This window comes from Periophthalmus magnuspinnatus, chromosome 19 (genome assembly GCF_009829125.3).
Source record: "Periophthalmus magnuspinnatus isolate fPerMag1 chromosome 19, fPerMag1.2.pri, whole genome shotgun sequence".
NCBI lineage: Eukaryota > Metazoa > Chordata > Actinopteri > Gobiiformes > Gobiidae > Periophthalmus > Periophthalmus magnuspinnatus.
In genome coordinates this window covers 12,295,500-12,319,482 of record NC_047144.1, presented here as the reverse complement: position 1 = coordinate 12,319,482, position 23,983 = coordinate 12,295,500, and the positions used below count along the sequence as shown (strand labels likewise).

Genomic DNA, 23,983 nt, shown 5'->3' with positions numbered 1-23,983 from the left:
TCCCCTTCTCCTCCGCCCTCTCCACTGCCCCCTGGTGTCCCGTCACACTTCAGGCGGGATCGCTCTGTACCTGAAATCTACATTTAACTGTACTAACACTAACTAACTCGCTAACTCATCTAATACGAACTGAGCTTTGCCAAACTGTCCTTGATATAGCAGAGGATAAAGCCTGATATGACCCACATAAAACAGTGATTGAAATTTAGATTTGTTTCTTTAAAGTTGTCTTCCATCTCCATCTTTTTTGTGACTTCGCATGTGTCTATATGGATTTTTCATTACATATATTGAGTAAAGAGTGCTTGTTCCCAAGTCTGAGGTTTTCCGTAGACATAGATTAACCATTATTGGAGTAAACCCATTTATTTACAAGGCCTGTTGCAAACTGAAAAGCATAGGTATATTATAATAAGGGATAGGCATACTGGTTTTATGTTTAATACTCAATCGGACATCCAACAGTTGTCCTGCTATTTAAAGCAAACTTGGTCTTTCATATTTCAAAACAGATTTTGAGTCTAAGGAAAAGGCTCAGTACCAATTTTGATACATCAGTGATAATATTAAAACACATAATAAAAACACTTCTGATTATCTCGCTATCAGTTTTTTGTGACAACTCTACCTCTAATCCTTCCTACATTTTCTGATTCAAATGAGATGCCCACATTTTTTAGAAATTGGCTTTTATGACAGCAAAACCGCATTTTAACTATTTCACAACATTAAACAACTGACTTGTGTGACTACATGATCGTCTCAGTACTTCTGAACAAGCACTACATTGTTGTTTAAGCCTTTTTTTTGCTCAAGTGTCACCTCTCATTCCATCCACACCTCCGCTGTATTCCCTCCCTCCTTCCTACTTCCTTCCCTACCTCCTTGCCTCCTCTCCTACATCCTTCCTTGTCTAAACCTTTGGTCCTCCCATCCCATTTAGGATACCACAATATAGATCTGGAACTGCAGACGCCCACTTCTCTCAGCTTCGAGCCCCCCACCCCTCTCCGATCAGATGACTTCTTTGGAGAATCCCATGTAGAATCCCCAAATAGGACCTCTGTTTCTAGACCCACAGATTTATCGTTGAATCAAACTTTAAGTACCTCCAGTAGCGATCCAACCACTGTCGCTCCTCAACTAGCAACCCAAGAAGATGTTATTGTGGAATCCAGCCTGCACAGAGAGGTGACAGTCTCCTATGAGAGCCCAGGAAATGACAGAAGAGCTGTAGAGAAACAAGTTCAAGATCTGGAGGTTAAACAAGATGCCAGTGACGTGATTTTGGACAAAAATGACAGAAAAGAGGAAGAGGAGGAGGAAGAGGAGATGACTCAAGAGCGGATACAGAGTCTGCTGGAGGACATCAAGCTGGAGGGAGGCTTGGAGGACCAGGAGATGACGGAGGAGAGGGTCAGTGCGATTCTCGAACAAGTACGGCAAGCAGAGAGGGACATGTCTTCAGTTTCAGGTTGGCAGGAAGCAGAGGCGTCCGGAGCAGCGGCAGAGTCTGCGGGACAACCGGACAGTCCAGGGCCAGAAGAGGGCAGGTGGGTGTGGTCACATGAAATTATACATAGTTTTCAGAATGATGAGAAATTAAGACTGTTGTCATAGTGATAAGTTAAAAAAGATGCTACATGCAACATTTTGAGGACTTTTTCCCTTTTTCATAAGATATAATAACATGTTAAATCAACATTGAGTGTATATGGAAATTTGTTTAATCTCATCCTTCTATTAACTGGCAATAAAACAAGATTTTTTAATAATATATCATTTTAAAATATATAAAGATTTTGTGCCAAACTTAACCTGTCTCCTTTTCCTTGCACTTGTCCAGCCCTGACAGTTTGGCTGATTCCCTCGAGCAGCCGCCAGTGAAGACCGAGAAACAAAATGGAGGCCACAGCAATGGTGCGAGAGACGAGAAAGAGGCCAAGAAGAAGAAGGCATCCAAGGAGGAGAGCAGCAAAGCCCAGGTCAGACTTAGACCATGATTTTAATGCCTTAACATTCACATACACTGCTCAGGAATAGTATCGCATCACTTCAGTCAACATTTACTATAAGTTGTTATTTTAGATGTATAGAAAATGGGTAAGCTATTATGATGTGTCTGGAAAAAGTCTGTGCATTAACAATATTTAAATATCACTCTATTTTCTGATTTGTAATGTTTCCTCAACAGAAAACGCTCTGTTCCATCTTGTGATGTCATGTGGTAATACAGGAAGTGCTCCACTGTGTTTTTAAACTCTATACACCTTCATTAGAATCATTTGGATGATTTCAGTTCTGGAATTGCCAATCTACTTGAAAACTACCGCTTCATGACATCACAAGGTGGAACAGAGCATTTTGAGCTTTGGAGATGTAGACAGACTAATAATAAAGTGTTACTCAAACATGTGTGAATGAAACAAAACACAACTCCACGTATGTTTTTGAGGCAGTAACAACATTCTATGGCCTAAATCTCACAAGAATCAATTTTGCATAATATAGGACCTTTCAGATTTGATTTTGAACCATGACTGACAAAGATGACAGGGCAGTTGTTTCCACATGGTTCCTGTCCAATATTGTCTCTGGTTGTATAATATTAGCCTGACATTTACTTATTTGTGGTTCTAATTTATGAAAATACTATAGGCAATGTTTTTTACTTTCCACAAATAGCTGCATATAAAACATTAAAAACAGCTAACATTATAGGCCTATAGAAAGTTGTGATCATTTTATCACAACATTTTACTATTGAAGATTTCTTAATCCAATGTGTCCACCGCGCTGTTGGGATGCTTTGGGTAGGGAGGGGCCACAGCTGCAGACTCAGACTCCGATGATGAGGCCACGGTGACCACTCGAGTGTATCGCAGAAGGGTCGTTCTCAAGGTCAGGCGTCTGTGTGGACCTGGACCATGTGACCAACACTCTGCTGCTTGGAGTGACTTGTGCTGTTCTTATTGGTGGTTTTCAGATTGTAGAATGCGATGATGTTATAGTCCCAGATGGGGGGAGAAGAGCCAGTTTTTCTTATTGATTACATTGTATGTTGTCATGACATATCCAAAAGGTAAATTCATAAATGTTTGACCCAAGAACTCATCATCCCCCCATCTGTATTAAGTATTATTGGCCGATCGAATGTTGTGACGTCATCTGAAACCGAGTAATAGCCTGGCTGGTTTTGCAGTGGTTTGCCCCAAAATCTAATCCAATTCTCCAGGTTTTAAAGACGAAGAGGAAATAGAGGCAGAAATAGTAATTGGTTGGTTTGTTGAGTGTAGCATGGTTATTTTTATGTTTGTTGGGTTTTTATTGCTTGGCTTGGATTGTTTCACAGATGGTAGATATCCAAACTTTGCAGTGGTTTGCTTCAAATGATAAGGAATACCAGTCTCCAGTAGGCCTGCCACGATAACACATTTTGAAGTGTGATATATGGTTTAAATAAATATAGATGGTAAATGATAATATTGAAACCAAACCATAAAGCAGAATTATCCTCCAAAAACTCAAAATCTCATTGTACAGAAGGACGTCCAAAATTTTACCACTAGTGCCAAAAAAAAGTACACATGATAAATACTGACCCCAAAAATGACTGTCATGTATTGTTGTAGTACTTATCATGACAGGCCTAGTCTCCAGGTTGAATAAAGAAAAGTGATGAGAAGCAGAAGCAGAAAAAGTAACTGACTGGAGTGTAGCATGAAGCCTGATGTTATACTGTTTGTTGTATGTTTTCTTTGTTATATATAAATATAAATAACAGGCTATTTTTGCAGTGCTTGGAGTGAGCAAAAGTTTATCTGGCAATGTGTAAAAAATGCTTTAAAGTTGGACAAATGTTATATGTATGGTACTACACAATGGTCAAAGGTAAACAGGGTGCTATGTAAGTGTTCTGGTGGAGGGACCTGCTTGTATTTTTATTTATTTTTACTACTTTCCACATTTTAAATACATATGGAAATCATCAAGTATATGAAGCAAGATATATGGAATTATATTGTAAAGAAAACATTTTAAATACCTCAAATTACTGCTTAATTCCATACATCTTGCTTCATATATTTGATGACTTCCATATGTATAAAAGGTAGAAAGAAGTAAAAATAAAGAAAAAAACACTGAATGAGCGGGTGTGCCCAGACTTTTGACTGGTAGTGTAGATGTCATTTCTTTGCTTGAAGTACAGAAATAATCCATATCCATCTTGCATTTTGTTCAATTTAGTGCTAACAAAATACATTGGAAAATGCATTCATACAGTTAGCAGGCTTGTCTCTCCACAGATCTGACCTGTAATTTGGCTTGGTATCATCACCTGTTTGTTTCCATGGAGTTTTTTAGCATTCTGTGGAACATTTCAGGCATTAAAATGGATTATTATTATGGACCCTTCACCAGAAAAGTTCCATTTCTATCGGCTAATCTGACTGTAAAATATGAGCTGCGTTATTCATTTGTGCCAGTGCTATTTGTGTGCTGCTGTCATGCAAACTAACACTTTCATCATGCCTATAATTCATGTTATTTTGTTTAAATTTTTACATCCTTTCAACCATCTTTCTTTAAATTAAATCCAGGGCGAGGAGGCCAAAAATCTTCCCGGAGAGTCTGTGACTGAGGAGCAGTTCACAGACGAAGACGGAAATCTGGTCACGAGAAAAGTAACCGCTCCCTCCTCATCACATAACCAAAATCAACTTTATTTTATCATCATTAATACTCACTCAATAGTCTAACACACTTATGCTCTTATGTGGTGTTCAGAAGTCTGACACTAAAACTACCAAAACACTTTTTTCACTACTTCATTACGTCACTATTCTATTACTGTTTCTGAATTTTGGGGTGAAGGGGATAAAGTATTTAGTTAACTTCAAAATGATTTATATAACACATTTAAAAAAAACAACTTCAGCTGCCCAAAGTGAAGATGACAATTTTGTATCATTTCAACCAAAAACAACAAGTAACCTCATAATTTGAACATAATATACACAATAGGGCTGAAACAAGTTACTCATGTAATCACAACTAATCACTTATTGAAGTAGTTGTCAACTATTTTATTATTCAATTAATTGTAAAAGAAAAATTCAAATCTGTCAACTGGGTAAAAACTTGTAGGAGTCAAAATGTTTCTCTGCTCATCCAAGCCTCTTCTTCAGTTCTGGTCACATTACTGATGGCTTTAAGTACACTGAAACTAATCAATTCATTATTTTCTGAGCTATATGTAAACTTCATCTTGGTCAAGTTTATTAAAAATGTCACTTTCACAGGGCTTTCAAAATATAAGCAAGTAATTAATTTAATAAAAGAATAATCACCAGATTAATCAGTTGCCAAAATAATCATTAGTTGCAGCTCTAATACACAATAATTATTTCTTTATATAGCACTTCACAAAACATGGTTGCATCACAAAATCCTACAAGACACAGAGATAAATACATCTTAACATTGAATAGAAAGTCATTTGGCCAATGCAACTTGTTTCATGAACACAGTAACATCCAACCAAATTAAACATTTCATTCATTTCATTCCTTTCAAACATCCTCCCTGTCCCTCTAAATCGCTTCTGCCCCCTACAGGTGATCAGAAAGGTGGTGCGTCGTGTGTACAACTCTGAGGAGCTAAAAGAGGGAGAGACAGTTACGGTGGCTGTAGATGTTGGTGATGGTATTGGTGGTGGTGGTGCTGATGACTTACCTGCAGGGGGCGCTGACACTGAAACTGCCTCTTCTTCGGGAAAAGGGGGAAAGGGCAAGAAGAAGGGCAAGCGCTCCAGAGGCAAATCTGAGGTTGGACTCACCGGAGAGCCGCCATCTTTGTAGTCCAGAATAGAAACTAATGTCTAACATAGAGGGCTAATTTTTGTTTGCTTATTTGCGCTAACAAACTAACAAAATTCTTTCTTAACTGTCTTCTCTGTTTCAGCATGCTGCCTGAAAACTTCTGCTGAACCTAATGAACTTGAAACTAGAATTATATTTGTGTCAATATATTTATCAGGTCTAATTGTAGTTTTCTTCTGTAGACTGGAGAAGGAGGCAGCAAAAAACAAGGCAAGAAGGGTCAATCGTAACAGTGAAGCTCATGAAATGGTAAGAGATTTCAATATCTTTTGTTATATATTCATGGTTTTCAGTTTCCTGATTAGGCGCCATTTTGAGGACTTTTGATCATTATAGAAAATTGTGTGGCTATACATGAGGTAATCAATACATACCCACGCAAATTAAAGATCGACTGATGTGAGTTTTTTCATGGCTAATACCTATTGTTTATAATAAGGCTGACAACCTCTGCTGATATTTTTGGTTCAATATGTAGGGCTGATTTTGATTATTTTCCCCAAATGATGTAATTTATATTTACTATGAACTCCCCCCAAGCCCTTTTTTTTAATCACAAAACTACAAAAGAGCTCTGTAGTCATGTTTTGTGCAGCTTTCTCTTCATATTAAAATGAAAATATAAAGTTTTGTGTGTATTTTGTAGGCAGCAGATCGACCAAAACAAAAGAGATTCAAATCCAAAGATCCAAATATTGGCCAAATATATCGGTCTGTCTCTAACGTAAATATGTTTATTTTCTTTAAAAAGCAATTTGATGTTACAAGTTACATAGAGCACTGTTATTCTAGGTCTAAACTGGTCAAAACTACTCAAACAAGTTAAATATACACAGTGATTAAAGGGCTTGTACCCCATTTTCTCCATGTTTTTGAGCAAAATGTGTCTTGTCCCCGTACAGATATATTGTATAAGCAGTTCTTGAGATCACAATAAATCTGCTGTGTGTTGACTAATTATAAAGCATTTTATTGTCCGATTGTAAGGAAGTGTACTCTTACCATGCTAGTTGCTGTTAGCCTCAGCAAGACAACAAAACTTCGCCTATAAACTCACCGCAGTGAATAATTAAGGTGGTCAAAATGTATGAGGTAAATGAGGAATAACTTTGGACCACTGCAAATCGTTTAAAGTGAATTAGTTTTGTTTTTCACATTTTAAGACGGTAAGAATCAGGTACAGCGCCTTTTAACAATGTAAAATTAAATATGATATAACAGGAAATTGAAACCCATGGATACTCTCCTTACTATATTAAAATCTTTAATACATTTTCTGTGTTTTTATTCCTAGATCCCCAGTCATCCACCTGCGACATAGCGCACCAGGAGGGAATTCTCAAACTGGAAACACCTGCACCGGGAGCCACGTCGACAACACCAAAATCTGAAATTTTCACTTTTAAAAAAACGCATGGTTTTACAGAAGCAAAACGACTTCATTTATACATTTGATTTCGCATGAGCATGTCACCACTACTTTTACAGTTGGAACAGAAAACGACACACACAACGCAGGGACCGAGTTTGACCAAAGATGGCGCTACTGGGACAAAAATCGAAAATACACAAAACGGACTTCCCGATAGATACTTGCCTTATATGGTCGACTTTTCCTGTTGGAGCCGCAGCATTCAGGTGCACTGGGTGGTTCCTATATGAAAAAATGAATTATAGCAGCGAATGGGTGATTTTAATGTAAATAATTGACACTGTATAAATCAATAGAGTTTATGCACTGATGAGCGGAGGGAAAGCTTTGCCGAATCAGTGAGTTTGTACGGAGCGAGGGGCGCATAATGTTTAGTGCCCCTCCTCAGTGTTGCTCTTCCTGACAACTACAAAACAAGCTGTATGTAAATGAATGACAAACATGCTTGACGATTAACAAAATGGGCGTTTCCTGAATCCAGTTACTACCCGGAATTTTTTTTTTTTTGATTTGACTCAGAGAAACTAATTTTTGCTGCATGTAACATCACTTTCCTTTAACTTTCCTAATTTTCCTGCTAATACGAAGCACTGTAATCCTATTACCGATGGTACTTCTGTGTGGACACTCATAGTAACTCATCTATGCCTGTTTTTATTTGATTTTTTTTATAATGTTTTTACACACTCCGCTCATTCAAATACGTATGCTTCCACAAATACTAGCTAGCAGTTTCCAATTACTCACCAATACAAATGACTGTAGACTTTGTTAGCTTCAGAACGCTAGCCGCCTCATGTGCACCGCATAGTCTGTACGCTCATACTTCTACATGCTTTTAGATCTGCTGTGTTTTTTAAAGGGGACTTTTTATTTTGATGGTTTGATAACTTTTAATCTTTATTTAATTGGTTGTATTTCGACACAAGAGCAGAAGATCTCGTTTTTAACACCAATAGGAAAAAAACATAGTACTTTTTACTTAAATCAGCAGTATTGTTAAAGATCAGACTTTCTGTTCCTGTGCACATTTGTGTGTCTGTCTTTTTTCATACAAAAGCACCGAAGCATCCACTTGTCTATTGATGACAAAAACCTGGTACAACCCTGTATGGACATAGCCTACACTGGATGAACAAATTAATTATTTAAGCAGAAAATAAATTGTGTTTAAATTGAAAAATATATGTGTAGTTTGTGGTTTGTAAATTCTATATAGGCTGTGATCACCTGGTTTGATCACACTTTTGATGTAGACTGTGTTTGGCCCTGTTCTAGTCCTGGTTTGGTCCTGGTTGGGTCCTGGTTTGGTCCTGGTTTGGTCCTGGTTTGGTCCTGGTTTGGCCCCGGTTTGGTCGCATTATTGTCTCCATAGAGATAGACAATTTTAGCATACTGCGGAACATCTAGACAAAACAATGCAGATGAGAAGGTGGCGTACTACCCTCCATCAGAAAGGTTACTTAGTGTACCTTGAATTTAAATTGTGGACAGCGCTCTAGCAATGGACACGTTAATGCCACTGTCAGTATCACAGTCATGATACAATAGAGTGTAACTTGTGTTTATTAGTTATCATCATATGGTCTCATTTTGTTAAAGATCCAAACCATTCTAAAAAGAAATATTCAAGAAAAGTCCAACTATGTGTTTTTATGTGTCTTTGATCAGCCTACAAAATGGTTAGTACTCCTGCCTCCTGTTTATGTGCTGAGAGAGCAAACTGACCATGTTTTGTCTTCCAATAAAAAACGAGGGCACCTGGAATTGAACCAGAGACCTCCAGAATGGACAGTGTTGTTGGAAGTTTATCTGTTGAGAGAGTAAACTGACCAAAACACTAAAATTTAAAAGTGCCTGTAGTGTTTGGTCTTATTTCTGTTATGTAAAAAAAAAAAAACATCCAGAATTGAACCAGAGACATCTTGATTATAGGTCAAATGCTTTGCCACTGAGCTTTGAGCAAACAATTTTTCTTAAGAATTTAGTGTATTTATTCTTTAAAAATGGATTTGCATTGCTACTGTTGACCAAAATATGTATCATTTCTTAATCAATATTACTGCATTTAACACTTTGGCAAATTTACATCACTTGTGTGAGATACTTTTTTTTACTCTTAAAGTCAATTTTAAACTGGTAGTTAAATATTTTTACTATTACTATTACTACTAATTTTTTTTTTCATGTGATACTTTTACTGGAGTAACTTTGTACATCAGTATCTGTGCTTTTACTTAAATAAGAAAATTGAGTGCTTCATCCACCACTGCCCACATAAACATATGCAAGCTGATTATAAATGAGAATCTGAATCATAGTAAAACTGTCTGATAGATAGATAGATAGATAGATAGATAGATGGATGGATGGATGGATGGATGGATGGATGGATGGATGGATGGATGGATAGATTTACCCGGGACAGTGCCAGTTTTGAGCCCTGTGTCCCCTGTCCCAGCAGATTTATCCAAAACCACTGATTTGTCTTTTTTATACAAGAAATGTCCCAGGTGTCCCTATTTTTGACCAATCTGATGCCCCCCAACAGTAAACAGAGGAATATATCATCATGTGTTTAGCTAAAATACAGAAAACCATGTTTGAAAATGATCATAAGGCAAAAACATAAACCAACAGAAGTCCCTCAGATTAGGACTGACCCATAAGTGATTTGAGAATGGACAATGTTACTAGTTTATTTATACCAACCATCACAACTCGGGTGTGTTCCAGTTTTGAATTTTGAAAATCTGTCCATGTCCATTTTGTATGAAGTTATTGTGATGCTGCTGACAGATGTACAAAATGAGGTGGTGAATGGTTTAAAAAGTTAAGACACTGCTTTAAGTTACTACAAGAAACTTCTAGATGAACCACAATTGAATCAAAACCATACAGCAGATTAAATGGACACAATTAGCAAAGGCAGCCATTTTTAAAGTACCGCACTTTCCTCCTCTAATATCAAAATATCATGTCTTAAAAGCTGCTAACGCTGTAGTATCGATCTGTTCACACATATTTCAGTATTTTGTCAATTTATCTGTGTGATGTGTTTAAAATGTGAACTTTATTAAAACACACATTGCTAATCTAATCGCAATCGCAAAGCTTGGCATAAAAAATAGATATTTTTTTTTCCAAATCATTCCGCCTAAAATATTAGATACAGGTGACAACAAAAAACAGTGGCTGTATTAAAGCTACCATCTGTTATTAGACTGGCTTACCCGCCCCTGTTGTATTCTCACATATCGCCACTAGATGCTATCTACGTTGCTGCTGTTTAATAGTGTGCAAACTTTTCCCTGATAGAAGAAGACCAGAGTGGACGGATGAGGCTGAACAAAGGCCTGGTGAGGGAAGGGGCAACAGATTTCACATAAATAAACTTGCAGATGGTGGCTTTAAAAGAACAACAATGCTATTTTTAGTAAGATAGGTCTAATTTCCATCATTTTTCTCCATTTATTCTCATCAACGCACATCATAGACACTGGGGGCAAGGTGGGTGAAGTGTGTTGCACAAGGACACAACAATGCAGCTTCACTACGGCCTCCTGTGGTCTCCCATCCAGTTCTAACCCGGGCCAATCCTGCTTAGCTTCACATAAGATCTCACTAGACTGGGATTTGACAAGGTAGTATAAATAAAGATCCCCCTGAATTGACTGATCTCTTTGTAGAAAAAGGGATATGTAAATTAAATAGAGCTTAATAATAACTATAATCTGGTATTCACAGGTCACATGTACATTATAGTAAACTTATTCATAGCGATCTATTATATATGCTTTATACGTATACTAAAACAAGAAATGGCACCATGGTTTGGTTTTTAACTTTTAATAAAAAAAAAAAAACAAACACATTTTCCAAAAAAAACCAACATTTAAAAATATATTAATATAAAAAATATAGCATGAAACACAGAGTTCACTTGTTAGAGTTTGAGGTGATGGTTGGATGATTTTGCAATTACAACATAGTGCTCACATATTTCATTATGAACACAGTTTTTATGTTTTAGGTATAGTCCTTAAAAGTACTAATATCACAGAAACACATGAATACAACACACAACAGTGATCGTTCAATAGTTTTCTTCTCTTCTTTTAGTCCAAATGATGAAATAAAGTCTATTGAGTGTCCCATCTCAAAGCTTCTTCTTGCCCTGCAGACTCAGCGCCCCGTTCACCACATACGGGACAATACTGACAGTCACCAGCGGGACAGTAGCGCTCTTACAGAATGAGAGCAGGTAGAAGAGGGGTGCGATGTGGGTGGGCGGTTTGAATGAGTCGAAAAGATGAAGCAAAACCAAAGAGCTCGCGATACAAGCCAGCTTCTGCCCCATGCTACTACTTTTCTTACTTTCAACGTATAAAGGAGAGTGAAGACCAAGCCCCAGTCCAAACAGCGTGCCCATGTTTCGGAGCAGGCTGGCAAAGGGGGTGGTGTCCAGGTGAACCCACTCGGAATGGACGCACCATTTTTGGGCTTTTTCCATGGTCCAGAGGAGGTCCACGCCCAAAGATTTGAGAAGGATGTAGAAGCCGACAGCGAAGGAGGTGAGGAAGAGTGTGATGAAGAAGTACTGTTTCATACTGGCGCTGTAGATCCACTGCGTGCGGTTAAAGGCCTCGGCGACAATCATGCCTAAATAGGGACAATTAAAATGTTATAAAATAGTTTTTCTTTTAAATGATATAAGTCAAAAAAAGCACTGGGTAGTAGTAAGAATACTGTAGTAGTAACATTGTAGTACTACACATTACTACTACTATACTATGGCTAACAGTATTCATGGATTTAAGCTTTCTGTTTATAGGTGCCATTTTGAGAACTTGGAGAGAATCACCATTGAAAATAAATAATATTTTGTAGCGATGGGGATTACATTTGGCTTGTACAAAAAATGGTTAAGCGCTATTGAGTTACACCTCCTTGAGAAGCTCTAAACGCAGTGGTATAAACACACAACAAAAATATAATAACTATAATATTAAATTACAAATAAAAATTGTGCCAAATTGTGTCAAAATCTTGTTTTGTCTCTTTCTCATGAACCCAATCTCATTCCTCGTATTGTCTTGTGGAAATTGCGTCACACAGATAGTGGGTGCTGGTGACACCTAACATATTATTTAAAAAAAAAAAAAAAGTACATTGCTAATTTTTCATCTCACTGAAACCCATGAATATAATTTAAAAGGGAGATATAGGAGTAATGTAAAGATGAAGCAATGTTATCATGATGGTCTATTTAAAGCATGTACAACAATAGAAACACACTATTGCCATTGTGTTAAAAAGGAGGTTAATTTGCTTAAACTAGTTTTCAGTACAGTTTTACTTATAACCACCTCATAAAACTATTAGAGAGCTGTTCTGAGGGTGCTATTTTTCACTCTTTTTTGCACACTTAATGGTTATAAGAAGAGTAAAGAAAAAAGGGACTAGGAAGTAAATGAAATACAAATTGCTATATTCTGGACCCCCCACATAAATTTTCTGTATAGTTCTGCATATTTTAGTCCCTTATGCATTTCTTATGGGTCTTATTGTGTTCTCCTGGAATAATTAAGAGCTTTTTCATGCCACTTTTCCACTTAATGTTATTGATATTGATACTGATATTTCAGCACCATCTAGATCACTGTCTTAAACATGTCTGCAAACTTGGGCTTACTTCCATTTGACAAAGCTGTACTACAGTGAATTTAGCAGAGACCGGTAGAGATAGATTAGATTAATACTATTACTGTGCACGGTATGGAGACGGGGATATGTCACGACTGGGAATCAATCTCACAACACTGTCACTTGCCAACTGTCAAGCATATGTGCAACAACTTAAACCGAATCTATTTCAGTCTAGACAACGAACTGACCTGTGATGACCCCAGCGATGACCTGATGAGGAAAGTGAGCGGCGATGAAGACCCTGGACAGACACACGCACACCTGGACCCCCCAAAAGATGCTCCACAAAATGACCTTAAGGTACCTGTAAATGAAGCGCAGATAGTTAGCATTGCCCATAAAGTAGCAATTATAGCTTAATGGTTTTGCCCTGGAACAAGCAATATAACAATTAAGACACTATCAGGGGACATCGGGGCGTTACATCAAAACAACCCATGTTTTGTTGCTTTCTTCCCATCCTTTAAGTCAATGATCAACTCTACAGGAAGATATCAGGTCTGCATTGATAGCAGGCGCAAATAGGACACTTGCCAAGATCAATACAGCCTAAACTACATAATAAAGTTTTAGAGACTTGTACCAGTCTTTTTTATTGAGTTTCTTGCTTCCAATTTTCTTTTTGCTGGTCACAATCGCCAAGATGGAAGTGACCAAAGTGTAGTAGACCCCGGCTGCTCCCATGGCGTGGCCTGATGGACTACCTGTAAGAAAAAAAGAAGAAAAATGTTTTTTAAAGTAGGGCTACATTTATATATGGTTGTGTAAGTAGTGGTAGGAATAATAGTAGCAATAGTAGTGGCAGTTGTAGTAGTAGAAGTAAAGTAACAGTTGTACAATGCAGGAGTAGTAGTAGTAGTAGTAGTAGTAGTAGTAGTAGTAGTAGTAGTAGTAGTAGTAGTAGTAGTAGTAGTAATGTTACTGCACTTGCCTCATTAGGTTTTTTAACATAATGCTGCTACTTTTTACTGTTTTACTGTGTTATGACTGAAGTACGAAAGTTTGTGAATCTTTTTTTTTTTTTTTTTTTGTGTAAAATGTTGAGTAAATACAATAAATGCAATTAAATGAGTAGTAGTAATAGTAGTAATAGTAGTAAATGTAGTAGTAATAGTAGTGGTAGTAGCAGCAGTACAATTGGCAGCAGTGGTAATATCAGTATGTAAAGTAGAGATCATTCGAAGTACAGTATTGGGGGTAGAAGGAGTAGCAGTACTGCAGTGTAGTGGTACAGCTGGCAGTACTTTCAAGTAAATGATCCAGATTTTTAACACCACGTCACTCAACCAATTATTGTAATCTGCAAACATAATACTTGAGTAATAGTACAAATAAGTATGTATAATATTAATGCATGTGTTATGAACTACCACTAGTACTTGTCCTGGTTTGGCATTGGTATGTAGTCCTGGTGTAGACTTGTTTTGGTCCACATTAAGTACTGGTTTAGTTCTGGTCTAGACTTGTTTGGTCCTCATGTAGTTCTGATTTAGTCCTGTGCTACTCCTAGTACCGGTTTAGTACCAGTTTAATCCTACTTTTGATGCAGTGTGTGCGAATACAAACTGTTCTGTTCTTACCTGGGCCAGTCTCACATGTCATTGGATACTGCTCAATATGTGGCCGAACACTGCTGCCATAATAAGACGCCTCATGCACCCACCAGTACGGCCTTTCCCCAAACAGAATCCTGCAAAAATAAAAATAAAAACTGAATATTTGTTTCACGCTAATTTTCACGTTCAAATTCTTCATATTTCTTACCATTTGAACACTAAATTTAACCAGTCTCCTATCACCGCTACCCAGATGAGTTTGATGCCCACAGAGGCACGCAGGTGAATCCAAAGAGGAAAGAAAATAAAAAATGTGTTTCTTAAATCGGCCGCCCACGACACCCAAAGGAACAAGCCCTGCGCATTTTCATAGTTCGTTTGCAGATAGTGGGTGCTGGTGACCCCAAAACCTTGCAAAGCATCCATTACCGTACCAAACATGTTAGAATAGTCAATAGTTCAAACTACAACACCAATTGAGATGCAAAATAGACTGGCCCTATCTCTGACACTGCAGCTTGTTTTTATAGACCAGGGACCCACCACCGAAACGCATGCTCACGTTGACCTTTGGACATTGGACATTAATAAAACACAGGGACACAGGGAGTTCGGGGACGTCCGGTGGACAAACAAGTTGTACATATGTTTGGAAAATGGACTGACTTTGTTTGACGTCACAGAGAGCAATAGAAGTGTGGAAATGGAGAGATAAAAATGAACAGGCCGTGTGCATGTGATTCAAGATCATTTAAAGAATCAGTGGTTTAACATTGAGATGGAGGGCAGGGAGGTTTCTATGGGAGAATTTATGTTGTCATAAATTAAAAGTTAATAAAAGTTTAAAGCTCAAATGAACTGCAGTGAAATATTTGACTTACAGTAGTGTCAAAATATGGGAGTTTTATAGGAAAATATTTTTTTTATAATAATGCATTGTTAATTTAGATCTCCATTAGCATCAGCTGCTCTTACTGTGGTCATGTTAAATTTCAAATATTATTATTTATAATTATAATTATAATGTTGCTATTTGCTTTCAGGTTAAATACAGTTTTAGGACATGCAGTTAAATGTTATTTTCACATTAGGTACATACTAATCCCTGTTGATATATGTTGTGTTCCCATCTACATTTTTGTAGTAATAATGCTTTTTGAGAGTTACTTTGAACACATATTCTGTGGTAAATGGTTCTATGGCTCCAAACATCACGGTGCCTTGGCTTTGACTAGTTTTATATTTTGGCTTCTCTTATAATATAGATGGCGTCTGACTTATTATAAAATGTCTTTGTTTTGGCAAACAACCACCCATTGTTCACTAGTAACACATCTGTGAGTTACATAAGAGGTCAATGATTACATGTCTGAAGTGAGAAGACACAGATAGAGTGAGATGAACATAGAACTGTGGAAGTCTGTCATTAAGTTTACTGCAGGTTCTTTTACTGCTTTGTATGTATGGAAGACATGATTTAGGACTTTCATGAAGATCTGAATGTATTATTTTACAAAACAAGGACTTATGTTTAGGTAATGCTTGTGAAATATAAAGCATCAACTATTAACCATCAAGTACATTAGGGCCCTGGTCTACGGGTGCAAAAGGCTGCAGTGCACCCTCATTTGAAATGTTTGGTAATTATTTTTTTTTTTTTTATAACAATGTTTAATACAAGTAAAATACAAATAAAATACATACAAGATACAAACAAAAGCTTAGAAAAAGAAGAATTTGTGCAATGTGGGCAAACATGATGTACATCATGGTCAGACTAGCACACCTGAACACTTCTGTTAAATATGTGTTTAAGACAAAAGCAATAAACACAAATAAACATCTGAATCAGTCAATCAATCAATCAATCAATCTCCACCTTCCACACAGTTTGGTTTGATCTTACCCAAAGTTACAAAATGGCTGAAACTTGGGCCGGCCTCCTCTTTGTTTGTGGACCATGTGGTCGGGCCATGGTAAGTTTATGTGTCTGCAATGATATTTGAACAATCTAACAAAGTAAAGCATATTTAACCCCAAGGTAGTACATAATATTTGAATATTTAGTTACTAATTGCAATTTAAGCTAAATGATGACCTGACCACAATCCAACTTTTACTCTCAAATGGCTGAGTTGATTTCACTATGGCCTAGTTACATGTTAAAAGACTCACTGACTTTTTATCTAATCTAAATTCATTGATTTGCTTGTGGTGTTGAGATACAATTTGACTAATTAGAATACTTCTGGGAAAAGTTCCTGTTCAGACTTTGGGAGGTTCAGGTCAAAGGTTAGCAAACCAGCCTCACCGTCCCAAAGGCAAACAAATGTGCTAACCTTGATTTAAGTCCAAAGGGGCTTGCATATACACAGACACGCAAAAACTCACTCCAACAAAAGGCTCAGCACAACTCTTGGGACATTTACATTTGAAACTATGGATCTTTTGCACAGCTGGGGAGTGGAGCTGGCCGTGCATCTACAAACAAGATACCACAGTTATGAAGGATTGTTCAGTTTTGCGTCGTCAGTTGCAGATTTGCACATGACTTTTTTCTTATTTTTTCCTATTTGGTTTCACCTGCGACGGGACATTGCCATCCGTCTCATCTGGGTAGCTGTGATTGGTGACTGGCTCAATCTAGTTCTGAAATGGTAAAGTTTATATATTTTAAAATGGGTAAATAAGGGCAAAAGTGGGGACTAAAATCTGTTTACACTCTGATGACCTGTCTTTTCTTATCAGGTCCTCATGACGTAAATCTTTTAAAATTAGAACAACATGATTTAAAGATATGGGTCAAAATTGGTTATGGTCTCCAGGAAATGAATACAGGTCAATGTAATGCCCCCAAAATGCATGGAGACCAAATACATGTGTTTTGTCACTTTAGGGTCCTGTTTGGAGAGCGGCCATATTGGTGGGTTCACGAGACGCGGTTCTATGGAAAAGGTCCAGCTCCGTCTCTGCAGCAGTTTCCAATCACATGTGAGACTGGGCCAGGTATAAAACGTCCCTCTTAAACTTTAATCTTAACTTTACCAAGATGCATGTGCAGTTGAACCAGTAATTTAGACTTTTACGCTCCTGATAAAACACTCCCACGTTGACTGGCGATTCATTTTAGCTCGACTTCCCTTATGATTGATAACATTAAATACATTTGAAGAGGGTAAAATAACAAAAATTGGATTAGCTATTAGCATTTTTTTTTTATATTTCAGAATTGTAAATTGTAGTCAGTATTTAAACAAAAAATCATGACAAATTTTGTTACTTTTTAGGGAAACATTTTGTGTCTTTTCACCTTATGTCTGTATAATGCAGGCACTTTTTGATAATGTGAGAAAAATCTACATTTGTTTTTGCTTCATATTCACCTCATTACAGACATAAACCAGGTCCAAACATCTGCAACCTCCAAAAGTTTAAGATTCTTCTATACATTGTCTCAGTTTTGAACAATAGTGTTATGATGTCACGTGAACACGGCCCTTGTTACTTAATGGGTGGTGTTCAACAAAACGCTCACCTGTTTAAACTGTAGGAAGCCCCTCGGGTCATGCCATGGGCGCGGCTGCGGTCTGGTACGTGATGATTACAGCTCTCCTCTCACTGGCGACAGAGAAGCAATGTCCACCACTGTTATACAAGTAAAGACAAAATAAAGGCCTTAAACTCTATTTTATGTATGATGATGTATGATGTTTCAATGATAATTCCTTGAACTTTGTGTCAGGTTCTTGCAGATGGGGCTGACTGCTCTGATGGGCGTGATACTGTTGGTCGTTTGCATGTCTCGTGTTTACATGGCGGCTCATTTCCCTCATCAAGTCATCGCTGGAGTGCTCACAGGCCAGTTTAATGCTGTTATTTTATAGAGAAAAATGGTGATATTTGATATAGCAATACAAATTATATAGAATACATATTATAGGGCCTATTTTACACCATTTTCTAATCTGTTATAATGTTTCCTCATCACAAACAGACCTGGAGTTGTGTTTTATTATACTCTGCTCCACTCTGTGATGTCATGTGCCAGTGCTCCACTGTGTTTTTAAACTCTATACACCTTCACTAAAATAATTTGGATGGTTTCAGCCCTAGACTTGCCAATGTGTACTGAAGCAAAAATTAATAATAATAATAATAATAATAATAATAATAATAATAATAATAATAATAATAATAATAATAATAATAATAATAATAATACATTTTATTTGTTAGGCGCCTTTCAAGGCTCTCAAGGTCGCCGGTAGCTGTTAACTTCAAAAACTGCCATTACATCACAGCACAAGGTGGAGCAGAGCATTTTGAGCGCTGCAGATGTAGACAGACTACTAATAAAGTATTACTCGAACATATGTGAATGAAACTAAACACAACTCCAAGTATGTTTTTGATGAGGTAACAACATTCTAGCATGGCTTAAAGCTCACCAGGGTCAGTTTTGCGGTCGGTTTTGCGTACTATAGGGTCTTTAAATATTAAGATAATGTAGGACTTTAAAAAATATTCATGACTAAAATGAGAAATTCTTACATTTAAATGACAATCATTTAAAGGAGCATTATGCAACTTGTTAGCTGAGGGTCCGCACCTGCTTGTCTCCCTGGAGATATTATAGCTTTTTCTGGAATGTTGCAAATTATGGCTATAGAGAGTCTGTAGAACTTCACAGATCTGACCTGTAACTTGGCCTGCAGGCACATTAACTAGAGGAATGTACCTATTGTGTGTGTTTTGGGTTGATGTGGAGGGTAGTGGGGTGGAGTAACTAGAGCAAACTCGTCCAAACACATGGAGAAACATGCAAACTACACATAGAAAGAAAGAAACATAGTGCACTGCTGTGAACTGCAAGTTAAGAACATCAGTGTTACCTCAGATTCTTGTATAGATATTGCATCAACAGCCAATATAGCATTATTAAATTATACATTGATAATTTAATAATGCTAATTTATCACAAACCATGTCTATATTTCTGTGCAGGCATTTATGTGGCTATGGTCGTCTCTCGGTTCAAGTGGATCTACAGTGCCAGTTTAAACCGATACCTCTTCACCACACTCTTCCTCACCTCCTTCGCTGTGGGCTTCTATCTCTTGCTCAAAGCTCTGGGCGTGGACCTCCTCTGGACCATGGAGAAAGCCCAAAAATGGTGTGTCCATTCAGAGTGGGTTCACCTGGACACTGCCCCCTTCGCCAGCCTGTTCCGAAACATGGGCACCATCTGTGGGGTGGGTTTGGGTCTCCATTCGCCCCTAAACAAAGACACTAAAAAGAGGAGTTACACCTTCAGGATGGGGTGTGTGGCAGTCTCATTAGTCATACTGTATGTTTTGGATGGATGGACTTTTTCGCCTGATAACCACATGAGTTTTTATTCCCTGTCGTTTGGTAAGAGCACAGTGGTCATTTTAATTCCCACCACTTTAGTTCCTTGGGTGCTGTACAAGATGTTTACAGAAGAAAGGCCAGGCAAAAAACTTTAATTTGAAATGTTTATCTAGGTTTTCTAATAACAAATGCATGTCAGTTAATCCTGAATGAATATTTGGATTATGTTTTTACAAGTTAAATGTGAATAGTAAGAGAAAAGTGAAGACATTTCGCTGTTCATCCAAGCTGCTCTTCAGTTAAAATTTGAAATGCCAATATTACTGATGGGTAACGGTCAATGAACTTCGTTTTTTGGGGGATTTTTTTGTTTTGTTTTTTTAACCTCAGATGCCAAAAGCAATATTTTTTTAGCATCAGAATTAATATTTCACAACATTTTCACAATATGAATGTGTTCAATATGTGCTTTTATAATACATTTAATAAATTAAATGTTTTAGGTTTGTTTTTTTGCATTTGAAAGTTTGAATATCCATTTTATAACATCATTTGATATGCTCTGCTGCTTTAAACACATTCTTGTACTGCAGATTCTAAATAAAACGTGTTTCAACTTGTAAATACAGATTGTTGTGCCCTTTCTGAGAAAGTCCTGATACTGATGCAGGGAACACCCTTTAAATATTAACCCAAACATGCTCTTGTCACTCAGCTGTCCCACCAACTGACTTTCACCCCTGCCTCTGAGTGGATCAAAGGTGAGGTTGCCTTCTGAGCTACACATGTGTCCTTTTGAAGCACACTAATCAATAGTGCACTGGACTGAATCATTGAGGTATTTTATAGAGCAAGATGTAATAAATGGTCAAATCAGTATTTAACACAATTTGACTTGCACAAAGAGGTGCAGTGTGGCTAAAAAGGTGTTAGGAGTGCAGTTACTTTAAAATAATATTGAAGTTGAAGTAAAAAGTAGTTACGCAAACAATTAGGAGCAAATTCTGAAAATACAACTACTGAGCAAGGGTTTAGAAAACATTCTAAAAGAAAAATTCTATTCTGTCAACTAGACAAAAGCATTTTGGAGTGAAGACATATCGCTGATCATCCAAGCTGCTTCACTGCCTTCTATCTGAAGGGATTTTTTTTCTTTTATTATGGATCATACTAGGGATTACACAGACTTTAGAAGACATCTGTTACTTTGCTCAAAAAATTATTCTGGCATTTCCAAAAATAAATAAAATGGTAATAAAGTGCCAACCCAATATCTGACATTCAGATGTAAGAAACGCAAATGTTCAAATAATTCCATTTTGCCAAAGAATGTGTCACTGATGAGGCTTTCAGAACTGTATGGGTTTACATGTACCGGTCTTACTTGTGTAATGCCAATGGTGTATATTTACCTAACTACACATCACACATAGCCCAATAACATGTGTATCAGCTAACCAATACCAATTTGAATCTTTGTTGCTCTATTTTAGAGCTTAGTTTCCTCCTCAATAAGTAAAGACCAACTCACAAAAATTGAGGAGAAATGTTTAATTAAAATTAAAAAATACATCGCACTTGCGTCTATGACCTAACCTCTGTTTAATGAGAGGACAATTACGTCTTTAAAGGGCTTAAAAGAAACATATTTTACATTTAAAACAAAACATGAATGAGTTATGTGTCCATTTTTGACAGTATTGTAAGTGCTGATTGTACTGGGGATCCAGGCCAAGAACAGAGGTAACTGACGACAGTTGTAGAGGCATGATGGGAAATGTAGGAGGTTGGGAACGGCTGGATCAACATTAGTACAACGCATCCGTGTTACTGCTCCGAGGCCTCTTGATCTTTTCAATGTTTTTCAGAATCATGTCGTGCAACGTTACCTAAAAAGAAAAAAAGAAAAATAAAATCGGCAGTGCTGTACGTAGAGAATATTTGAAAACAAAAACTTACATATTGGTTTCTGAGCTCTGATACTATAATCTTCAGACTGATGTATTCCTTCTCATCAATTTCAGTAACTGTGCGCCGGTAGTCCTCCTAAAAACAAATGTATATATGCACGTTTCTTTTTACTGTCAAGTGTAATTATAGATTTCACATTTGTCTTCTCTTAAGAGCAAATGCCTAAAAAAAACACTAGATGGTGCTGTTGTATAAATTTACTGAAGCAACAACCACATCGTTATACTGCCACATGCAAACACACAACTGATGCTTTCTATGTGATTGTAATCTATACTCACAACATGAGGATATTTTGCTATTTTGGAAACAAGCTTTGCCCTTGTGATGTAATATCTGAAAAATTAAAATAAAAACATTTTATTAAATAAAATATCACCATAAATTTCAATTGACTAGCATATAATCAGATAACATTTTATATGTACAGAAAACATATCAGTCACCTTGATATTTGGTCGAGGTAGGATGCTGCTTCCCCTTCAACTGTTCGGAGCTCAGCTACTGTCTCCTCCTGAATTGATACTCCAAAGTTGTTGCCGTCTTCTATCCTTGGAATGAGAAGCTGAACCCACATTTTGACCTGAATGAGAAGAGGAAAAAATATTTTGTTCACAAACATTCTATACTTCAAATTCAAGTGATAAATACAAACATTGTATGTACATACTAAATGTATAATAACTTACGGTGTTACATTTCTCAATGAGTGTCCTGATTTCAGGCTTGACTTTCTCTATAAGATCAACAAGGTTAGAGTTGCTCTTCATCATGCCACCAGGCATAACAAAGACCTTGGTGCCAGTCACTGAAAGATCAACAGAACAATTTCAGAGGTAAATAACTGTTCCTGTAACAAACCACTCAAAAATGAAAGAGTACAGTGATCTAATTATGTGCATGGCAAGGCCTTCACTTATGTGCCCCATCAGGTTGAGGTAATCATGTATGGCTGCACTTACTCATGTCATCCCCTCCTCCATCATCCAGCTTCCGCTTTTTTGCATTTTGCTGTAAGGAAAAAAAAAAAAAGAAAAAGATGTGTGTTTTTCCCCCCATCACAATTGAAAGCATAAGTTTAAAAAAAGGTCAAACTTTACCGCCTCGAGACCGTCATGAAGGTTTGGCAACAATATTGGATCTGGCACTGTGATGTTTATTTCTGCATGAATCTCCTTCAGTTCTGTAATGTTGATGATGGGGTCCTAAAACATAATGGTGAAATGCTGGTGTGGACAGAACAACTATACCACAACTGTTGAAGAGGAAAATACCATACCTTTAAAAAGTGATCAAGCTCAAGTAATTTCTTGGGGAAAAAATTTGCCACTAGATCCTCTGCCTGTAACAGAATAATGATACGTGTGTCTAGCCTCTGTGTGTACTTCTGGCTAAAACTGTGTAAAAATATGTGAAATGACAGTACTTACCTCTGCTGTGATACGTTCTCTGAAAGAATCAACCTGAAAATATTAAACACGTGTCAGAAAAACAGAACAAATGCAGAATCACAATTGTTCGTACGCTTTGAAAAGATTAAGCCTTAGCCATAATAATTTAGTTTTTAAGACATAATAAATGGCCCACGCCGGGTATGTTGTTTTGAAGCTAGTATGACGGCTACAGGTAACTCAGGGCCTATGTTTTCACACATGTGGTCTGCCATTTTGGTGCCTGGCGTTTGCATGTTAACGAAGTGGTGAACACAATCTTCAGATCCAGTCTTCATTTGGTCCGTGGAAGCAAATAAAAAGACATTTGACAGGTGTAATGTGACAGGCGGGAAAGGAGCCGGTTAGCTACTGTTATCTATTAGCCTAGATCACGCTAAAACCAGCCAAACCATTAGCACACAAATGCCAACATCGCGTTAAGTAGCCTAAAAGGTGCTTCCATTTTGTATACCATTACCTTAGTTTTGAGTTCATTGTCCACCTTAAGAAGTGAAGACATCGTACGGGGTGAAATAATAATGGATAGTTCCTAAAAACTTTAATTAAACTCGAAAACGTGTGGCTTATCGGTTGTCTGCAGCCACACTCGCGAGCTTAAAGATGACGCAATAAAAATGCGACGCACTA

General features: G+C 37.3%; 4 protein-coding genes across 16 annotated transcripts in view; 2 read left to right on the top strand and 2 right to left on the bottom strand.

The window, feature by feature from the left end:
• The window catches only part of LOC117387351 (ankyrin-3-like), a 134,600-nt gene extending 126,103 nt beyond the window's left edge, over window positions 1-8,497 (top strand). For all 13 annotated transcript variants that reach the window (XM_055229384.1, XM_055229382.1, XM_055229386.1 and 10 more), the window contains 7 exons: window positions 944-1,553; window positions 1,847-1,985; window positions 2,818-2,901; window positions 4,602-4,685; window positions 5,619-5,828; window positions 6,065-6,131; window positions 7,177-8,497. In XM_055229384.1, the coding sequence (XP_055085359.1) occupies window positions 944-1,553; window positions 1,847-1,985; window positions 2,818-2,901; window positions 4,602-4,685; window positions 5,619-5,828; window positions 6,065-6,112 (1,175 nt within the window). In that variant the 3' untranslated portion in view covers window positions 6,113-6,131; window positions 7,177-8,497. The remainder of the gene's footprint in view (window positions 1-943; window positions 1,554-1,846; window positions 1,986-2,817; window positions 2,902-4,601; window positions 4,686-5,618; window positions 5,829-6,064; window positions 6,132-7,176) is intronic.
• On the top strand, window positions 534-20,551 carry LOC117387358 (glucose-6-phosphatase catalytic subunit 1). Its single transcript, XM_033984859.2, has 6 exons — window positions 534-537; window positions 16,982-17,236; window positions 17,476-17,585; window positions 18,130-18,235; window positions 18,322-18,437; window positions 19,584-20,551. Exons 2-6 carry the CDS (start codon window positions 17,019-17,021, stop codon window positions 20,084-20,086), a joined length of 1,053 nt encoding a protein of 350 aa, XP_033840750.1. The 5' UTR covers window positions 534-537; window positions 16,982-17,018; the 3' UTR covers window positions 20,087-20,551.
• On the bottom strand, window positions 11,239-15,079 carry g6pc1a.2 (glucose-6-phosphatase catalytic subunit 1a, tandem duplicate 2). The gene is made up of 5 exons (XM_033984858.2): window positions 14,788-15,079; window positions 14,604-14,713; window positions 13,607-13,727; window positions 13,212-13,327; window positions 11,239-11,976 (listed from the first exon to the last, which is right to left on the bottom strand). Exons 1-5 carry the CDS (start codon window positions 15,018-15,020, stop codon window positions 11,474-11,476), a joined length of 1,083 nt encoding a protein of 360 aa, XP_033840749.1. The 5' UTR covers window positions 15,021-15,079; the 3' UTR covers window positions 11,239-11,473.
• Window positions 20,552-21,467: 916 nt separating the features above from the next.
• psme3 (proteasome activator subunit 3) lies at window positions 21,468-23,977 on the bottom strand. Its single transcript, XM_033984861.2, has 10 exons — window positions 23,814-23,977; window positions 23,333-23,365; window positions 23,182-23,244; window positions 23,003-23,107; window positions 22,865-22,913; window positions 22,592-22,710; window positions 22,349-22,485; window positions 22,184-22,238; window positions 21,891-21,977; window positions 21,468-21,820 (listed from the first exon to the last, which is right to left on the bottom strand). The coding sequence occupies exons 1-10, from the start codon at window positions 23,853-23,855 to the stop codon at window positions 21,740-21,742; spliced, it is 771 nt and encodes a 256-aa protein (XP_033840752.1). The 5' UTR covers window positions 23,856-23,977; the 3' UTR covers window positions 21,468-21,739.
• Between the last annotated feature and the right edge of the window lie 6 nt (window positions 23,978-23,983).